Here is a 14,873-nt window from a genome sequence, read left to right as displayed (position 1 = left end):
TTTAATTAAAAAAATGTAAACGTATGTTACAGTGTTGTACATCCAAAGAACATTGATCTTTGACACATTTTACAGTTTAATGAAAATAATAAAATATCCTGAATAATTTGGATGGTTTACACTGATTTTCACTTGTTACTGTAATTTCAATTAAGCTCCTAAAGTCTACTCATTGCCTCCTTTCTGTTCTGCACTTATGGCATTAACGTTTTTTTATACTATTGGCCATTTAACAGGTACCATTTATCACCAGCTGAGGTAAGATGGCGGGGCTTGTGTCAGTCATGTACATTTAATTAATGATTTTTTAAAATGTCTTTCTTGAAATTTCTGTGGCAAATCTGAAACTTCTGCAATGTGATTTTGTTGTTCTATATAAAAACATGTAGTACAACACCTCAGCGTCTCGAGACTATTTTTGCAATTCATATAAAAACGGTAGTATGGGCGGTTTAGCATTAAATTTGTCATTTCAGTCAACTCACCGATTATTTGCTGTCGATTCAAAATATATTTTGTTGCACAATTTGTATGTTTTCAGTAACCAAAAGCATAGAGTATCTTTTATATATTTTTGTAGCTTGCAGTTTGTTTTGTTAAATAATTTGAGTAAATATTATTCCACAGTGACCGTTGAGCAGAGATTTAAATAAAATGTTCCTAAGTGACAAGACATCGACTGCAGGTTTGTCTTTTTCAATAATGTGGATTTTAGGTGAGCTACTTAGTCAAAGAAATCTATCCATTTTCAGTTTTAAGGGCTTGAACCTCCAATGAATGCAAAGGAGAAACCAGGATGGGATGCCAGGTCACTACAGGGTTAATCGCATATTGCAAGTTATGTTAACAATAGAAGCTATGCACCCAAAATGCAGATTAAACAATGGTTATTGTTTGGTGAAAAGTAAATGCAGAGTTATTTCAGATTCTGCTATAGTGGTTATTTTAAAATGTATGCACTTCCAGCATACATTTGTGAGAAAAAAATGTTATGTAGATTCTCTGCATTCCAGGATATTTTATTTTGCAGGATTGTCACCTTTATAATGAAATACAATAAGTTACTTACAAATATTTTCAATGATTTGTCTTTCAGGCAGCTGAAAACATGACATTGACAAGAGGCTCGTTCACTTATTCAAGCGGAGAGGAATATGATGGGGAGTGGAAAGAAGGCAAGACATTTTAAATGTTTAAAAAGACAGTAGTTCTTATGCCAGGATGGATCACTCCTACTAGAATATGGCCTGAAGTTGACAGTTGCATCTGTAGTTTTGGGTTAACTGCTGAAAACTTTAGATACACAAATTCAGCTCTTAGAAAGCACCATTTTGCATTCTCCTAATGATATAATTGGTTAAAAGTATGAAAAAAAAATCCTGCTAGATATTATTTTAGTTTGAGTGACAGGGGTTATTAGCAGACATTCCTTAGCGGAAGTAATAGTAAATAGTCCAAAAACTAAAATCATTAGTTCAGTTATATCAACCCAAATTCTTCATATTGGGTAGAGCAAGAACAATTCCAGTGAACATTTCCTAATCAAAATACCTTTATCTAGAAAGTCCCAAAATTTTATTCCGGGTAACTGATCAGAAATGAAGTCACAGAGTGAAGATCAAAATCAGTGATCCTTTTTTGCTCAAACAAGCTCCCCTGTACCTTTTTCCACATTAGTTAGTTCTAGATATTCATTTCTTCTAGATTTCCTTGATGTTAAACACCAAGAATCATTTGGTTTCTGTGTACCCTACATGCCCTGTTCTACACACAAGGGCTTATCTGCACTTTAACTTTATTCTTGTTGTCTTCTTTCACCAATCACCAACATTTTACACTGTAGTTTTCCTTATTATGCAGCAACAATTTTCCTGATAAACTCAAAGATTTACTGGTGTTCATTTTTTTACCCCACAAAGTGTTGATGAAATTGTATTATTGAAAACATAAAAATATTTTTTGTCATTGGTGTGTAGAGTTAATTTATTTTAGTCCATTTAGCAGCTTGTTGTAAAGATCTTCTCCTAAAAACTAAATTGAATCTAAGTTTGTGACTGTGGATATTATTGATCCTTGTCTCAAAATTAAATCCAGGATGCAGTGCAAATGGCTATTCCTGTCTGGAGCACATGAGTTTAGATTTCGAAGGGAAAGGGTTAGTGGCTTGCTGGGAAGAAGTGTGGACAAAGAAAATAGAAAATAATGCAGGTGAAAATGTGTGATTGTTAGGAGGCAAGCAAATGTGTGTGAAACTACTGCATGTATGTTGTTGTGTGTTTTATATTTGATTCATACTGTCTTGGTTCCAATAAATTTTTTTCTTTACTTAAAATAACTACAAAAGTATAGATCTTTTTAAACTTGGGAATATTTCAGCATGGATTTTAAAAATGTTGGGATCAACATAATGTTATGATTTTAAATATTTTGTTCTATATGTGCACTTTTTATTTATCTGAGTCATTTGAGCAATTTTGCATAGTTACTTTTTTATTTCTTAACGTTAATGTGTTTTCATTTGGATGTTTGTTTTGCTAATAAATAACTCTCTATTTAGTGTGGTCCTGTCATATAGGCAGCTAACTTTCATACAAGAGTTTATGAAACTTGCAATGCCATAATTTTGACAAAAACCTTTCTGCAAATAACAATAAAATTTCTAGATGTTGTAAATCTTGAAAGTTCACAAGCAAATGATCCCAAAAATATCCCAAAATTGCCAACTAGACCCAGCTAATAAGAAGGCAAACACGGGATCTTTATAAATACATTTTTTTTTTATTCAAAAAAGTGCTCTGTAGTAACAAGAATCTCTGTGGAGCAGAAAAGGCAAAAAGGAAGTGCCTGAAAAAGCAAAGGTAATTCAGGGTGAACAAAGTCCCAATATGAAATCTAAAGAATCGTCAAGAACAGACCAAAAAGTTCAAAAAAACCCAGTGAGCCAAACCATGCAAATAATTGCAATAAACAGTCATCAGCTCCCAAGAGTATTTGATATGAACATCAAGGAACTGTGGGTTTCCTTTTACTTTATAGGGGTATGGGCAGTTCCTTGTGGTGATGGGCAGGTGGCCCTGCTTTCTGAAAACCACGCCTAATACACAAGCATAACACATGCATCAGGAATAAAACAAATAAATTAATGCAAGTAACAGTAACATCAATAAATGACTCAAAAATAAACCAAAAGGACATAAAACAAGGATTTGAACAACAGCCAGTGGAAGAACCCTGGTTGAAATACAACATTAGAATAGTTAATGGACTACAAATTCCAGGTTAATGTTAGGTTGTTAGGAAACATTTTCTGACTTTGTTCCTGGGTTTGAGTTTTGGCCTTGTGATTTTTTTTTTTTACTTTTCTGCTATCCTCTGCCTGCTCTTTAACTACAAATTTATCCTTGCCCCTTTTGTTAATTCATTTCCTGGTTTTCTAATCTGGATTTTAGGTGTGTGGGCTACTGTGTCTTGCCAAGATACTTAGACATGGTAAAACCTGGCATAGCTGAAGCCCCCACAACTTACATTGAGGAAAGGGGTGTTAGGGGTGGTTTCTAGGCCCAAAGGGCCCCCAATCTCACCTCCACAAAATAATAAAAATATATTTAAGTTTTCAAAATCAAAGTAAATATTTTCTACATTTTTAGGCTAAAAAAATGATGAGAAACTGGTATGTTGCGTGACATTACAGGCAACAGACAGATGAGCAAAATAATACATTATCTGTATACATTAGGTAGGAGACAACAAAGAGATGCATCATGCAAGATTTATATACAGGGGGATGTAAAAGTTTGGGCAACCTTGTTAATAGTCATTATTTTCCTGTATAAATCGTTGGTTGTTACGATAAAAAATGTCAGTTAAATATATCATATAGGAGACACACAGTGATATTTGAGAAGTGAAATGAAGTTTATTGGATTTACAGAAAGTGTGCAATAATTGTTCAAACAAAATCAGGCAGGTGCATAAATTTGGGCACCGTTGTCATTTTATTGATTCCAAAACTTTTAGAACTAATTATTGGAACTCAAATTGGCTTGGTAAGCTCAGTGACCCCTGACCTACATACACAGGTGAATCCTATAATGAGAAAGAGTATTTAAGGGGGTCAATTGTAAATTTCCCTCCTCCTTTAATTTTCTCTGAAGAGTAGCAACATGGGAGTCACAAAACAACTCTCAAATGACCTGAAGACAAAGATTGTTCACCATCATGGTTTAGGGAAGGATACAGAAAGCTGTCCCAGAGATTTAAGCTGTCTGTTTCCACAGTTAGGAACATATTGAGGAAATGGAAGACCACAGACTCAGTTCAAGTTAAGGCTCGAAGTGGCAGACCAAGAAAGATTTCGGATAGACAGAAGCGACAAATGGTGAGAACAGTCAGAGTCAACCCACAGACCAGCACCAAAGACCTACAACATCATCTTGCAGCAGATGGAGTCACTGTGCATCGTTCAACCATTCGCACTTTACACAAGGAGATGCTGTATGCGAGAGTGATGCAGAGGAAGCCTTTTCTCCGCCCACAGCACAAACAGAGCCGCTTGAGGTATGCTCAAGCACATTTGGACAAGCCAGCTTCATTTTGGAATAAGGTGCTGTGGACTGATGAAACTAAAATTGAGTTATTTGGGCATAACAAGGGCGTTATGCATGGAGGAAAAAGAACACAGCATTCCAAGAAAAACACCTGCTACCTACAGTAAAATATGGTGGTGGTTCCATCATGCTGTGGGGCTGTGTGGCCAGTGCAGGGACTGGGAATCTTGTCAAAGTTGAGGGACGCATGGATTCCACTCAGTATCAGCAGATTCTGGAGACCAATGTCCAGGAATCAGTGACAAAGCTGAAGCTGCGCGGGCTGGATCTTTCAACAAGACAACGACCAAACACTGCTCAAAATCCACTAAGGCATTCATGCAGAGGAACAAGTACAACGTTCTGGAATGGCCATCTCAGTCCCCAGACCTGAATATAATTGAAAATCTGTGGTGTGAGTTAAAGAGAGCTGTCCATGCTCGGAAGCCATCAAACCTGAATGAACTAGAGATGTTTTGTAAAGAGGAATGGTCCAAAAATCACCACAATCCAGACTCTCATTGGAACCTACAGGAAGCGTTTAGAGGCTGTAATTTCTGCAAAAGGCGGATCTACTAAATATTGATTTCATTTCTTTTTTGTGGTGCCCAAATTTATGCACCTGCCTGATTTTGTTTGAACAATTATTGCACACTTTCTGTAAATCCAATAAACTTCATTTCACTTCTCAAATATCACTGTGTGTGTCTCCTATATGATACATTTAACTGACATTTTTTATCGTAACAACCAACGATTTATACAGGAAAATAATGACTATTAACAAGGTTGCCCAAACTTTTGCATCCCACTGTGTGTGTGTGTGTGTATGTATATATGTATATGTGTATATATATATATACAGTATATATATATATATATAATATAATATATATATGCGCAGTTCTCAAAGCAAGCAATTGACACAACAAATCATTGCCGAGCTACCAAAAACACCTACGTTTGAAATCATTAGTAGAAGAGGGAGCTGGCGAAATAACATTGGGGTCTCAAAATGTTTTCCTTCAACAGCAATAAATTGGCCATACACATAACATGCATGGATTTAATTTAATAAAAAAATGTTTAATTTCTGACTGAAGTGTAGAGACAGGCAGGTTTGAGATACTGTAAAACCTTAATTTAGTGTTTTTCAATAGACAAACTGGGGGGAAAAGTGTTAAATGTACAGAGTGTGTTAAATTAAGGAAATTGACCCTGATTTGTCAGTATCCCTCCAAGGTTCATGGTATTAAGGGTTTTTAACTGCTTTTATTTTTATGATTAATAATTATGGTCTAATAGGAATATGTCCTGATTTGTTCTATTTAATTTGTGGAATTATTATAATCCTTGTTGTTTTTCCTTTTCATGAATACTGTACTGTTATTACAAGAAATAAGTTGTTTTTGATTGCAGGGGAGTCATTAGATCATGAAAGCCTGGAACCTGACTGCAGCTCAGTCAGAAAAGGGCTACATTCACATTGCAGCTTAATTCCTGCTGTAGCCAGAAAGCAAATGAAGAAATCTTGCAAGTCAGCCTCACTGAGGCAGCAAGATATAGTAACAGAATGCAGACTCTCAGTTGCAGGCATACCATGCTAGGATAAGCCAGAGACTGCAGTAAGATGTATTTCACCATTCAGCAAGAGGAAAAGAGGAAGGCCGTTAAAGTCCCCATATAGAATGTTCCAAGAAGGCCTAGAACATGCCGGTATCAAGTGTGAAGGAGCAGAATATGAGGTGAGACACAAAAATAACCAGACTGAGCTTGGGACTTTCCAGGAAAACCGTCTGGAGGTCGGCCTAACGTGAATCATAGAACTATACGCCCTCTCAAACTGCCGACCGGCTAGGTATATCCTGTGAATAGCCCAGTCAGTATTTGCATGACAATTGCTACACGAGTTGCGATAATTTTGATTTGGGGGGGGGGAAAAATCAAACCACGAATCAAAATCAAATTTCTCACTAAATTGAACAAAATGGCCACAGAAGCTTATGTAATGATAAAAACAGTGTACGGTGATAACAGTTGTGTCGTACACAAGTTTTTGAGTGGCACAAATGTTTCAAGGAAGGACAAGAAAATGTAGAAACGTTCAATGCCCAGGTCGCCCACGCTAGTCTCGAACGCATGAAAACATCAAAACGGTAAATCAGATTGTAAAAAAAATGCATATTTTTGTTTGTGATCTTATATTCTTTTCATTTTTTAAGTATTTTTCAATTAAGCCTGTACTATATAGTTAACCTTTATTAACACTTTTCAATTATTTTAGAAAAATGTCTTCAACTCATGTGCTTTGTAGCATAATGCCTATTGTTTATGACTCCATTTTTTTTTTCCATAATACTTTTACCCACCATTAATTATTCTTCTTGTACATATTTCTTGTGTTTGGGATTAATTTGCCTATTCTTAGCATTAATTATATTTTTTGTACATCTACATATGTATTTCATACTGTGTTTCTAGATTTAAGACAGTTATTCTGAAATGTATCCTTATATGCTATGTAAAGTAACTGGTGATGGTGCACTCTGAATGGCAGTATATAAAACTTACATTTATTAAAAGGGTTTAACATACTCGAGCATATGCTGCAGTACCTTAGCATTAGTCAACATTCAAGTGAACCAAATTATTACTCTTTTTCTTTACTAGGATACAATACAATTCAAAGAACATTAAAATAACAATTTGCCTATTGACAAATGTGAAAAACAACATTTAATCTTATTAACAACGTGAGAAATGACAAAATTGTTTAATAAATTAAGTTGATAAATATATCTTTTCTGATGGAAAATAAAAATAGTAAACTTATTTCAATACTTACTGCTTTTCAGTGACATAGTTGAATATTAATATATATTATATTTAATTAGATATTAATTTGTAAAGAACCAATACCAAACAGTGGATTTTGGTAGTTAGGCTGCATGCCTCATCTGCATCAGTAGTTGTTATAAAATTCATGTTTTCATCCGTTTAGTTACTTTATACAATAAGAAATTTGAGCATAGTGATCACTTTAGAAATTGAGTGTTAAATCTAGTTTGGTTCATGTTTCTTTTATTTAAATCTCCATGCCAAAAGCAGGTTATTATTTATTTATTGCACAGATTGAGAAGTGCATATTTCAGCTCATTTGCCCTACCCAATGGTTATGAAAAAGGTTTGTAACTGTGTATATGTATATAAAACTGATAGCCCACATAGAACCCATGGGCTTTACAGCAGCACTCTGTCATGTTTTTCTGTTTTAGTTTTTTTTCTTTTTCCTCTCCATAGGCCGAAGGCATGGAGTCGGTCATTTAAAATTTTCTGATGGCACTACCTACGCTGGACAGTTTGAAAATGGACTGTTTAATGGTCGTGGGGTATTAACATTTTCAGATGGCTCAAGGTCAGTATAAAACTATCAGTGATCATTTTTTTTTAGAGCTAGAAATATTTTAAGCATCTAAGTACCTGAAGCTATTCTTCACAGACTAGGTTAGAACTTGCAAACTACACAAAGTGAATCCGTGGAAACTTTGCCAACCATGTATGCTTTTAGTATTTAATAATTGAATGTAATTTAAGCGTGTCAAAGCCAGGTATTAGACCATAATTAACAGGGATGTCCATATTTAAAATGTTTGTTGATGACTTATTTCAGTACTCTTTTATTCAGTGCTCTCTTTTATTAATCTTTTTTTTTTCTTTCCATCTTTTCATTCCATCCATTGCTGGTGAATGCAAAATGCACAGTAATAAAAAGATGCATTCTAGCTTCCCAAGAACTGATATTAGAAGTTAAAAAATGAATGAGTGCATTAACATATAGAAGCCATTATTAATTTAAAGAATTGCTGAAGAAAAATATAGAAAAAATAAATAACTGTTCTATGAACTGACGTGACTTAATAGAAAAGAAGGCTTACCTGCTGACAACAATCCTGTTAATGGCAGGCCACAATTTCATGGAGGGGATACCATGAAGAAAGTGAGCAATTTCCTGGAGGGTGCAAAATACATTTTGACTATTCCCAAAAATCTCATCCGTTCCTCTATTTCCTAAAATAGCTATGGAAAGCTTGGGTTTCTCCATTCCTTCTTAGGAACCCCTACAGTTGCACAAGTACTCCTCACTGTATAATATCCTGCTTGGCTATAGAACATAAAGCACTGTAGAGGGTGGTAAAGGCAGCACAGAATGTTACTGTCACCTAGCTTCCTTTGGAAAGCAAAGAGTATTAATAAAGCCCTCTGTCATCCTGCAAAGTTGCTTTTGTTTTCCTTTTTGGCAAATGATACAGGACTGTGCACACTTGGCAGTAACAGATTCAGGGAAAGTTTCCAATCCACAGGTTGTAAGGTTAGTGATTACATAGTTCTAGTAACAATTACTGCATGTAGTGTTGCATATCATGTTATATTTAATGATGATATACAGTATATTGTATAAGTTGCATTCTGTTTATACTGCTGTATTTTTGTGTTTTGTATTGGTATTGCATTGCTGTCACTATTCTAAGGAGACACAAAAATAAGAATTTAACATGCCAATAACCTTGAACTGAAATAGGTTTTAGTTATTAGCTCACTTTTTGACCCTTTTTTTGCGAGTAGTTTTCCCAGCTCCTAAAAATAAGCAAACGAGCTAGGCTAGAATATTGTGCAAGATAAGATGTAGTAATTTTACACTTAGCAATTTTAACCTTTTGCCTGACTTTCTGTTTAACGTTTTGGTTGTGTTTGCCTGTTTTGCCTACCATTAGCATTCTCTATTTTTTGGATTCCCCTTTAAGATTGGGAAGTTAATAAAGCATTTTTTAACTGCTCAACTGGATTCACACTTAACATAGTTCATGCCATTTTTTTTAATAACAGCAGGGCCTAGGAATGCACAGCAGGTTTTTTTTTCCATCCTGGCGTTGTGAGAGACCACTGTCCAGACGAAAGGATAAACATATAAGATGCTGGAGAAATGTGAAATGCCAGCAGTTAGTCCTTTTGGCTAATCACAATGCAGGGGTCTTTAAAAGAGACGCCTGCATGCCACCTGAGGGACGAAGGATGACCAGAAATCACTTTGAGGTCAAATAAGCATGACCCTAGATGTGCTTGTGGGGTATCCTTTAAAATAACCCCTGTTTGCACAGCCATGCAAGGGCAGGCTCTGTTGGATTGGGCTGGAGCGCAGGACAAGGAGATCAAAGACAAAGGAAGAATTAATGGGCAAGCTAGGATCAGGAAGACTTAGATAAGCCAGAGTGAATCTACTTTACAGGTATTCAAAGTGTCTTTTTCCTTTTTATTTACCTTCCATTAGTGTGGTCCTACCTGACCTCAGTAAACCCAATTTGTCTGAACTTTACCTCTGATGTCTGGGCATTTTGTTGGGTTTAGAGCTGCTTGGGAGTGCCCTTTGCAGTTTACAGCTGCATTAAAGAGCATCACCTCCGTCACCCTTTTCAAAGGGAGCTCACATTGAGACTATGAAGGTGCTATCGGGCAGTGCATGACCGAAAATAACTTTGGCGCTGTTCCTTTCAATGATTGTGGAGGCCGTAAATCCGGACATTTTTTCCAGCCATTTAATGTTACTCCCTTAAATGATACAACAAATTGTTCAGTCTAACAGATGAAGCCATATATGTTAAAGTTATTAGTAGTGTGAACAGATGGTTCTATAAATGTGTCATGTGGCACTCTAGGAATATGTTTTTAGTTTGCCACTTAATTATTTGCGTGATTTTGTACCACTTCAATTAATTCAACTTGCTGCAACAAGTCTAAAACAGTGCAAAATGCAATAATTAAGAGAATCATGAGTAAATCACAGCCCAATTAGAACAGTGTTGCATTACAAAAACTTTTAAAAGTAAAATGGAGCTAAAATAGAAGGGTGCCTGACATAAGAATGTAAAAGCATTAAAGACTTGATTAAGCCCAGCCATTATGCAGTAGGTTGAGTTTGGATTTTATTAAATGAAATCATCAACTTGTACCTGACTGGTGCACAACTCTTAAGTGATTCACCAAATAATATTCAATAGATTGTGGAAACTGGATATTTTTTTTCTGATAGAATGTACTATTGGCATATGCCAAGTGGCGAAGTGGTCCAGTGGTTAGTGCTGATGCTTCACAGCTCTAGAGACCAAGGTTTTATTTCTGGCCTGCTCGCTGCCTGAGAGAAGTTTGCATGTTTGGGCTGTTAGTGGAAGACAGAAACTCACTTAACGACACATTTGGTTAAAATGACATCTAGAAACAGACTGATGTTGGGGTATAAGAATTGGATGGGTTGACTAATGCTGAATACCACTTCCAGAACAAATCCATGAACAAAACACACATTTTACTTTGACGGATGCATACTGTGTATTATTGTGGGGCGAGTGGAACACCCCAAATTTGTTTTCCGTTTGGTCTACAGTGTATTCTTACACCATAGGTTTAACACACACGTAGAAAGATACGCACGTGTGCACACACACAAATCCTATTCACATAAGCACTTATTATGAGTGATGGCTGCTTGAAAGGCTGCTATTATTAATCGATGCAGTCGACTAAACATTATAATCAAATTGTATTTTCTCCAAATGTTCCTGCACCTCCATGATGTTATGTGCTGGCATGCTGAAAGTCCCTGTACTGTTTTTGAATAGAATAATCATGGCACCAGAATCACAGATAGAACTTTATTTGGGGGAAATTTGGCTGTACCACCTTCAGTGAAAGAAGGTTCCTCCAAATATCAGGCAAAATTCTCCTCTGTGTGGGAATATTTCACCCCAAAATCTTGCTTATTGTGTGTCAAACTCAAATTGTATTCCACAAAAGCACAAATGACTGAAGAGGAAGCAAGTTGGAGGTATAGCGTAAGAAAAGCCAACAGTGGTGTAAGAAATCCACTTGCAGTGACCTAGCTGTTGTTCTTTTACTGTTGTGAAGCTAATTAACTTGAGGAATTCAAGCAAACGACCAGCGTCCAGACAAAGGTTAGTGTCTTTGGACAGAGCAGATTGTCTGCACTTTTCAGTTACTCACCATTACTCATGAGCACACTTAAGTAGAATGATTTTTTTAGTTTATAGGGCAAGTAAATGTGACAGGCTAGCGTGGTAAATACACTTGCTAGCTCTATTTTGGGCTGAGTTGCATTTTTACCCTTTACCTGATGTTTAAGCCAGTGTTGGTATCTTGTAACTCTTTAATTGTCACCTCCTGGATCTGAAAGAAAACTACTTATCAGTGGTTATTAAAATTGATCAGCAATAATATCCTATAAAACCATAGGTCAGCTTTAAAAAGTTATTTTTAGGTTTTTTTTTATAATCATTAAATTGTAAATAAATCACATTCAATAAGTGATCAGGCTGATGCATTAATATATATTTTTATTTAATCTTGATTGATGTAGTTTGTGGCACAGTGACACACAGCTTTATTTGTGCAGGTGGGCTGCTGCTGGAAGTTGGATTTTTTTTTTTTAGAAAAGAAACACAATTTCTATAGCAGTTTAGAATACTGCATGCGCAGACTGTATAGCTCAGCAAAATCATGGTTTTAACATGAAAAAGGTATGTAAATAAGCACACCTTAAGTATAATGGTTCTGAGCTCTTTCCACATTCTCTCTTCACGTCTGTGGCGACAGGCTGATGACTGCAACCCCCACCTTGTGACGCTGGAAAGAAGCACAACGGAGAAACAACGTGCACAAAGTAATTTTCTTTTAGTAGAAGAGCGGTTCTGAATGAGCTCCTTTGTGTGTTGCACTGAACGTCATGCACAGAATTTTTCATGGATGATTAATGCACACTTATGTGGTAATGCACTGCACAGATATCCAGTATTTTACTTTTGAAAAAGTGAAAAATTGCCAACAAAAATTAGGAATTTAAAATTAACTAACGGGTTTATGCATTTATTGTCAGCACTGTTCACCATTTTTATAAATGTTTGCTTGTTATTGCCATTATCATTTAATGGAAAATATATTTTTAACAAATTACTTGTGCGGTCACTGCCCCTTCAGAACAAAGCGCAAAGTCCGCAGTGCAAAAATTAACTGTTTCTAAACAGTTTAATTTCAAATTTAATGCTTTGCAGCTGCAAAAGTATGCGATATTGGTTTTACTTCGGTCTTCTCTTTAAGCGATACGAGTTGCTCATCTCCTGCAGTATGATTTCAATTGGTATCTTTCATACATTAGAAACATTATTAGACTGCTTTAGGCCAAGTATGCCTAGTGTCTATGAATAAAATATATCTCAGTTTAAAAAATAATAATAATATGTAACGAGTAATGGAGTGGAACTATTGTAACACTAAGGTCTGAAAGAACCCGAAAGCCTAATTATTGGCTCTTGTTTCAAGTTGAACTGCTGTTATTAAGCTATGTTAATAAGTCCATTATTAGTCAAAAATATTTTTTACTTTTAGGCTTTTCTGAAATAAATATTTTATTGTTAACAGTGTTGTCTTCTGAGATATTTTAGTTGTTTTTTTTTTATCCTGACATTTTCACATTCTGTATTTAAATGTAGCACACATTGATATACCTATTTGAATTACTTAGACAAAATTAGTAATTAGATTGATTAATCAATAAGTGTGTTGATTAATCATTTACTAAATAATTGTTTGCTTAGCCTATCACTCCTCAATACTTTTGCATAGAGTCTCTCTAGCTTCGGAGTGAAAACCACATCGGTGTTCCTGGATATAACTTAGACCTTAAGGCTGATACTCCTCGGTTAAAGTCACTTACTGTTCACTGATGCGTAACTCTCCCTGTGCTGTCCTAGGCTGGGATGTCTCCCTCATCCTGTTAATTTATAAAATTTGCATATGCATAAAAAGAGACTTGAAACGGGCATAATTAGTTTTACACATAAACACTGGGGTTTATAGAAGAAAAGTTGATGAGTTTGACAGGAGAATATCTGTATATTTACAGCAACCCTGACCCATCTGTACACAACAAGTTTGAAAAACTTAACCAGCTAAATGACGTCTCAGTGTGTATAAGAATGTGACAAACATCACACCTCAAAAGTGATAATTATTATATACAGACTCTATTAGTTCTCTGTTAGATTAGATAAAACTTTATTAATCCCATGGGGAGAATTCAATTGTGCAGTATCAGAAACATAAAAAACGTAGGTATACAAATTTACAGGACAGAGAGTTCAGCCAATCAATCAATCAATACATAATAATAAGTGTATATTTTGCAGATATTTCAAAATGAACTTAGCAGGTACATTAGGAGGACACATTGAATTGCCTGATAGTAGTGTGCAGAAAAGACTGCCAGAGGTGCTTTTTAGCACACCATGGTGGAATGAACTGGTAGCTAAAAGTTTTCCAAAAAAGCACCCCATGGATTAGATGAATGGAATATTTCATGATGGCGTCCAATTTTGATACCATCCTCTTTTCCGCAACAGCTTGCAGTCTGTTAAGAGAGTCAATGCTGTGTATTTGCACCGAAGAACCTTTTTGTTTGTCAGTTTACAGAGTCTACCTGTTGCCACTTCTCAGTGAACTAACTGCCTTACCGGTCAGGAATATCTCGGGGAGCTTCACTCATTCGTGCATACTGTGCTGGAAGTCATTAACTGACCGGCAATATACTACATTGTGTATCGAATGGTGTGAGTGTAAATACATAAAATCTGTTTTTGCCAACATAAGGCAATTTTCAACAGTGTCCATTTTTTCTAATGAGCGTATTTTACTGTACTGTTGTTTCAATCAGTGATCCTAGTGAGAACGATGTTGCTTTTGTAAGCCGTAAGCAGTGACATTCCATTAACACACAAGTCATCTGTGATGTTGTGATGAGGCTGACAAATGTCATGGCTTGGTGGTCTTGCAAACCCATGATTCATTTATTTTTTGGCAAAGTAGCTTTCACAGACGTAATGGTGCAGTACGTGGTGCCTGCCATGTTGTTAAAGTAACTATGTATATATTTTCAGTTTCTTGGAATTTCTGCCTGAATCCATGCAATGTTTTATGAATGAGATCCCAGGTGCCCTGTGTTTACTTTGTTAGAATAAAGTAATAGTAGTAGAAAGATATATAATATAAAATATAGAAAGTTTACTAAAGATTGTCAGAAAAGGAAACATTAGTATTTAAAGAGGGTGTTATCCCATTTGCTTGTATAAATTCAGCAGTCAGGGTGATGCATGGATGTCCAAGTGAATGGCATTTCTCCGCTGGAAACGGGGTATCTCTCTCTGTCTTTCTGATGTCACAGATGAT

The 14,873-nt window shown here is 35.8% G+C and overlaps 1 protein-coding gene across 2 annotated transcripts in view; it reads left to right on the top strand.

Annotated features, from left to right (window-relative positions):
- Nucleotides 1-14,873, top strand: part of morn4 (MORN repeat containing 4) — a 121,453-nt gene that overhangs the window by 28,574 nt on the left and 78,006 nt on the right. For both annotated transcript variants that reach the window (XM_039774951.1, XM_039774943.1), the window contains exons 2-3: nucleotides 1,097-1,175; nucleotides 7,887-8,001. In XM_039774951.1, the coding sequence (XP_039630885.1) occupies nucleotides 1,109-1,175; nucleotides 7,887-8,001 (182 nt within the window). In that variant the 5' untranslated portion in view covers nucleotides 1,097-1,108. The remainder of the gene's footprint in view (nucleotides 1-1,096; nucleotides 1,176-7,886; nucleotides 8,002-14,873) is intronic.

The sequence above is a fragment of the Polypterus senegalus genome, chromosome 1 (genome assembly GCF_016835505.1).
Source record: "Polypterus senegalus isolate Bchr_013 chromosome 1, ASM1683550v1, whole genome shotgun sequence".
NCBI classification, from domain to species: Eukaryota; Metazoa; Chordata; class Cladistia; order Polypteriformes; family Polypteridae; genus Polypterus; species Polypterus senegalus.
The sequence above is the reverse complement of the archived record's forward strand: the minus strand, read 5'-3'. Positions and strand labels throughout refer to the sequence as shown.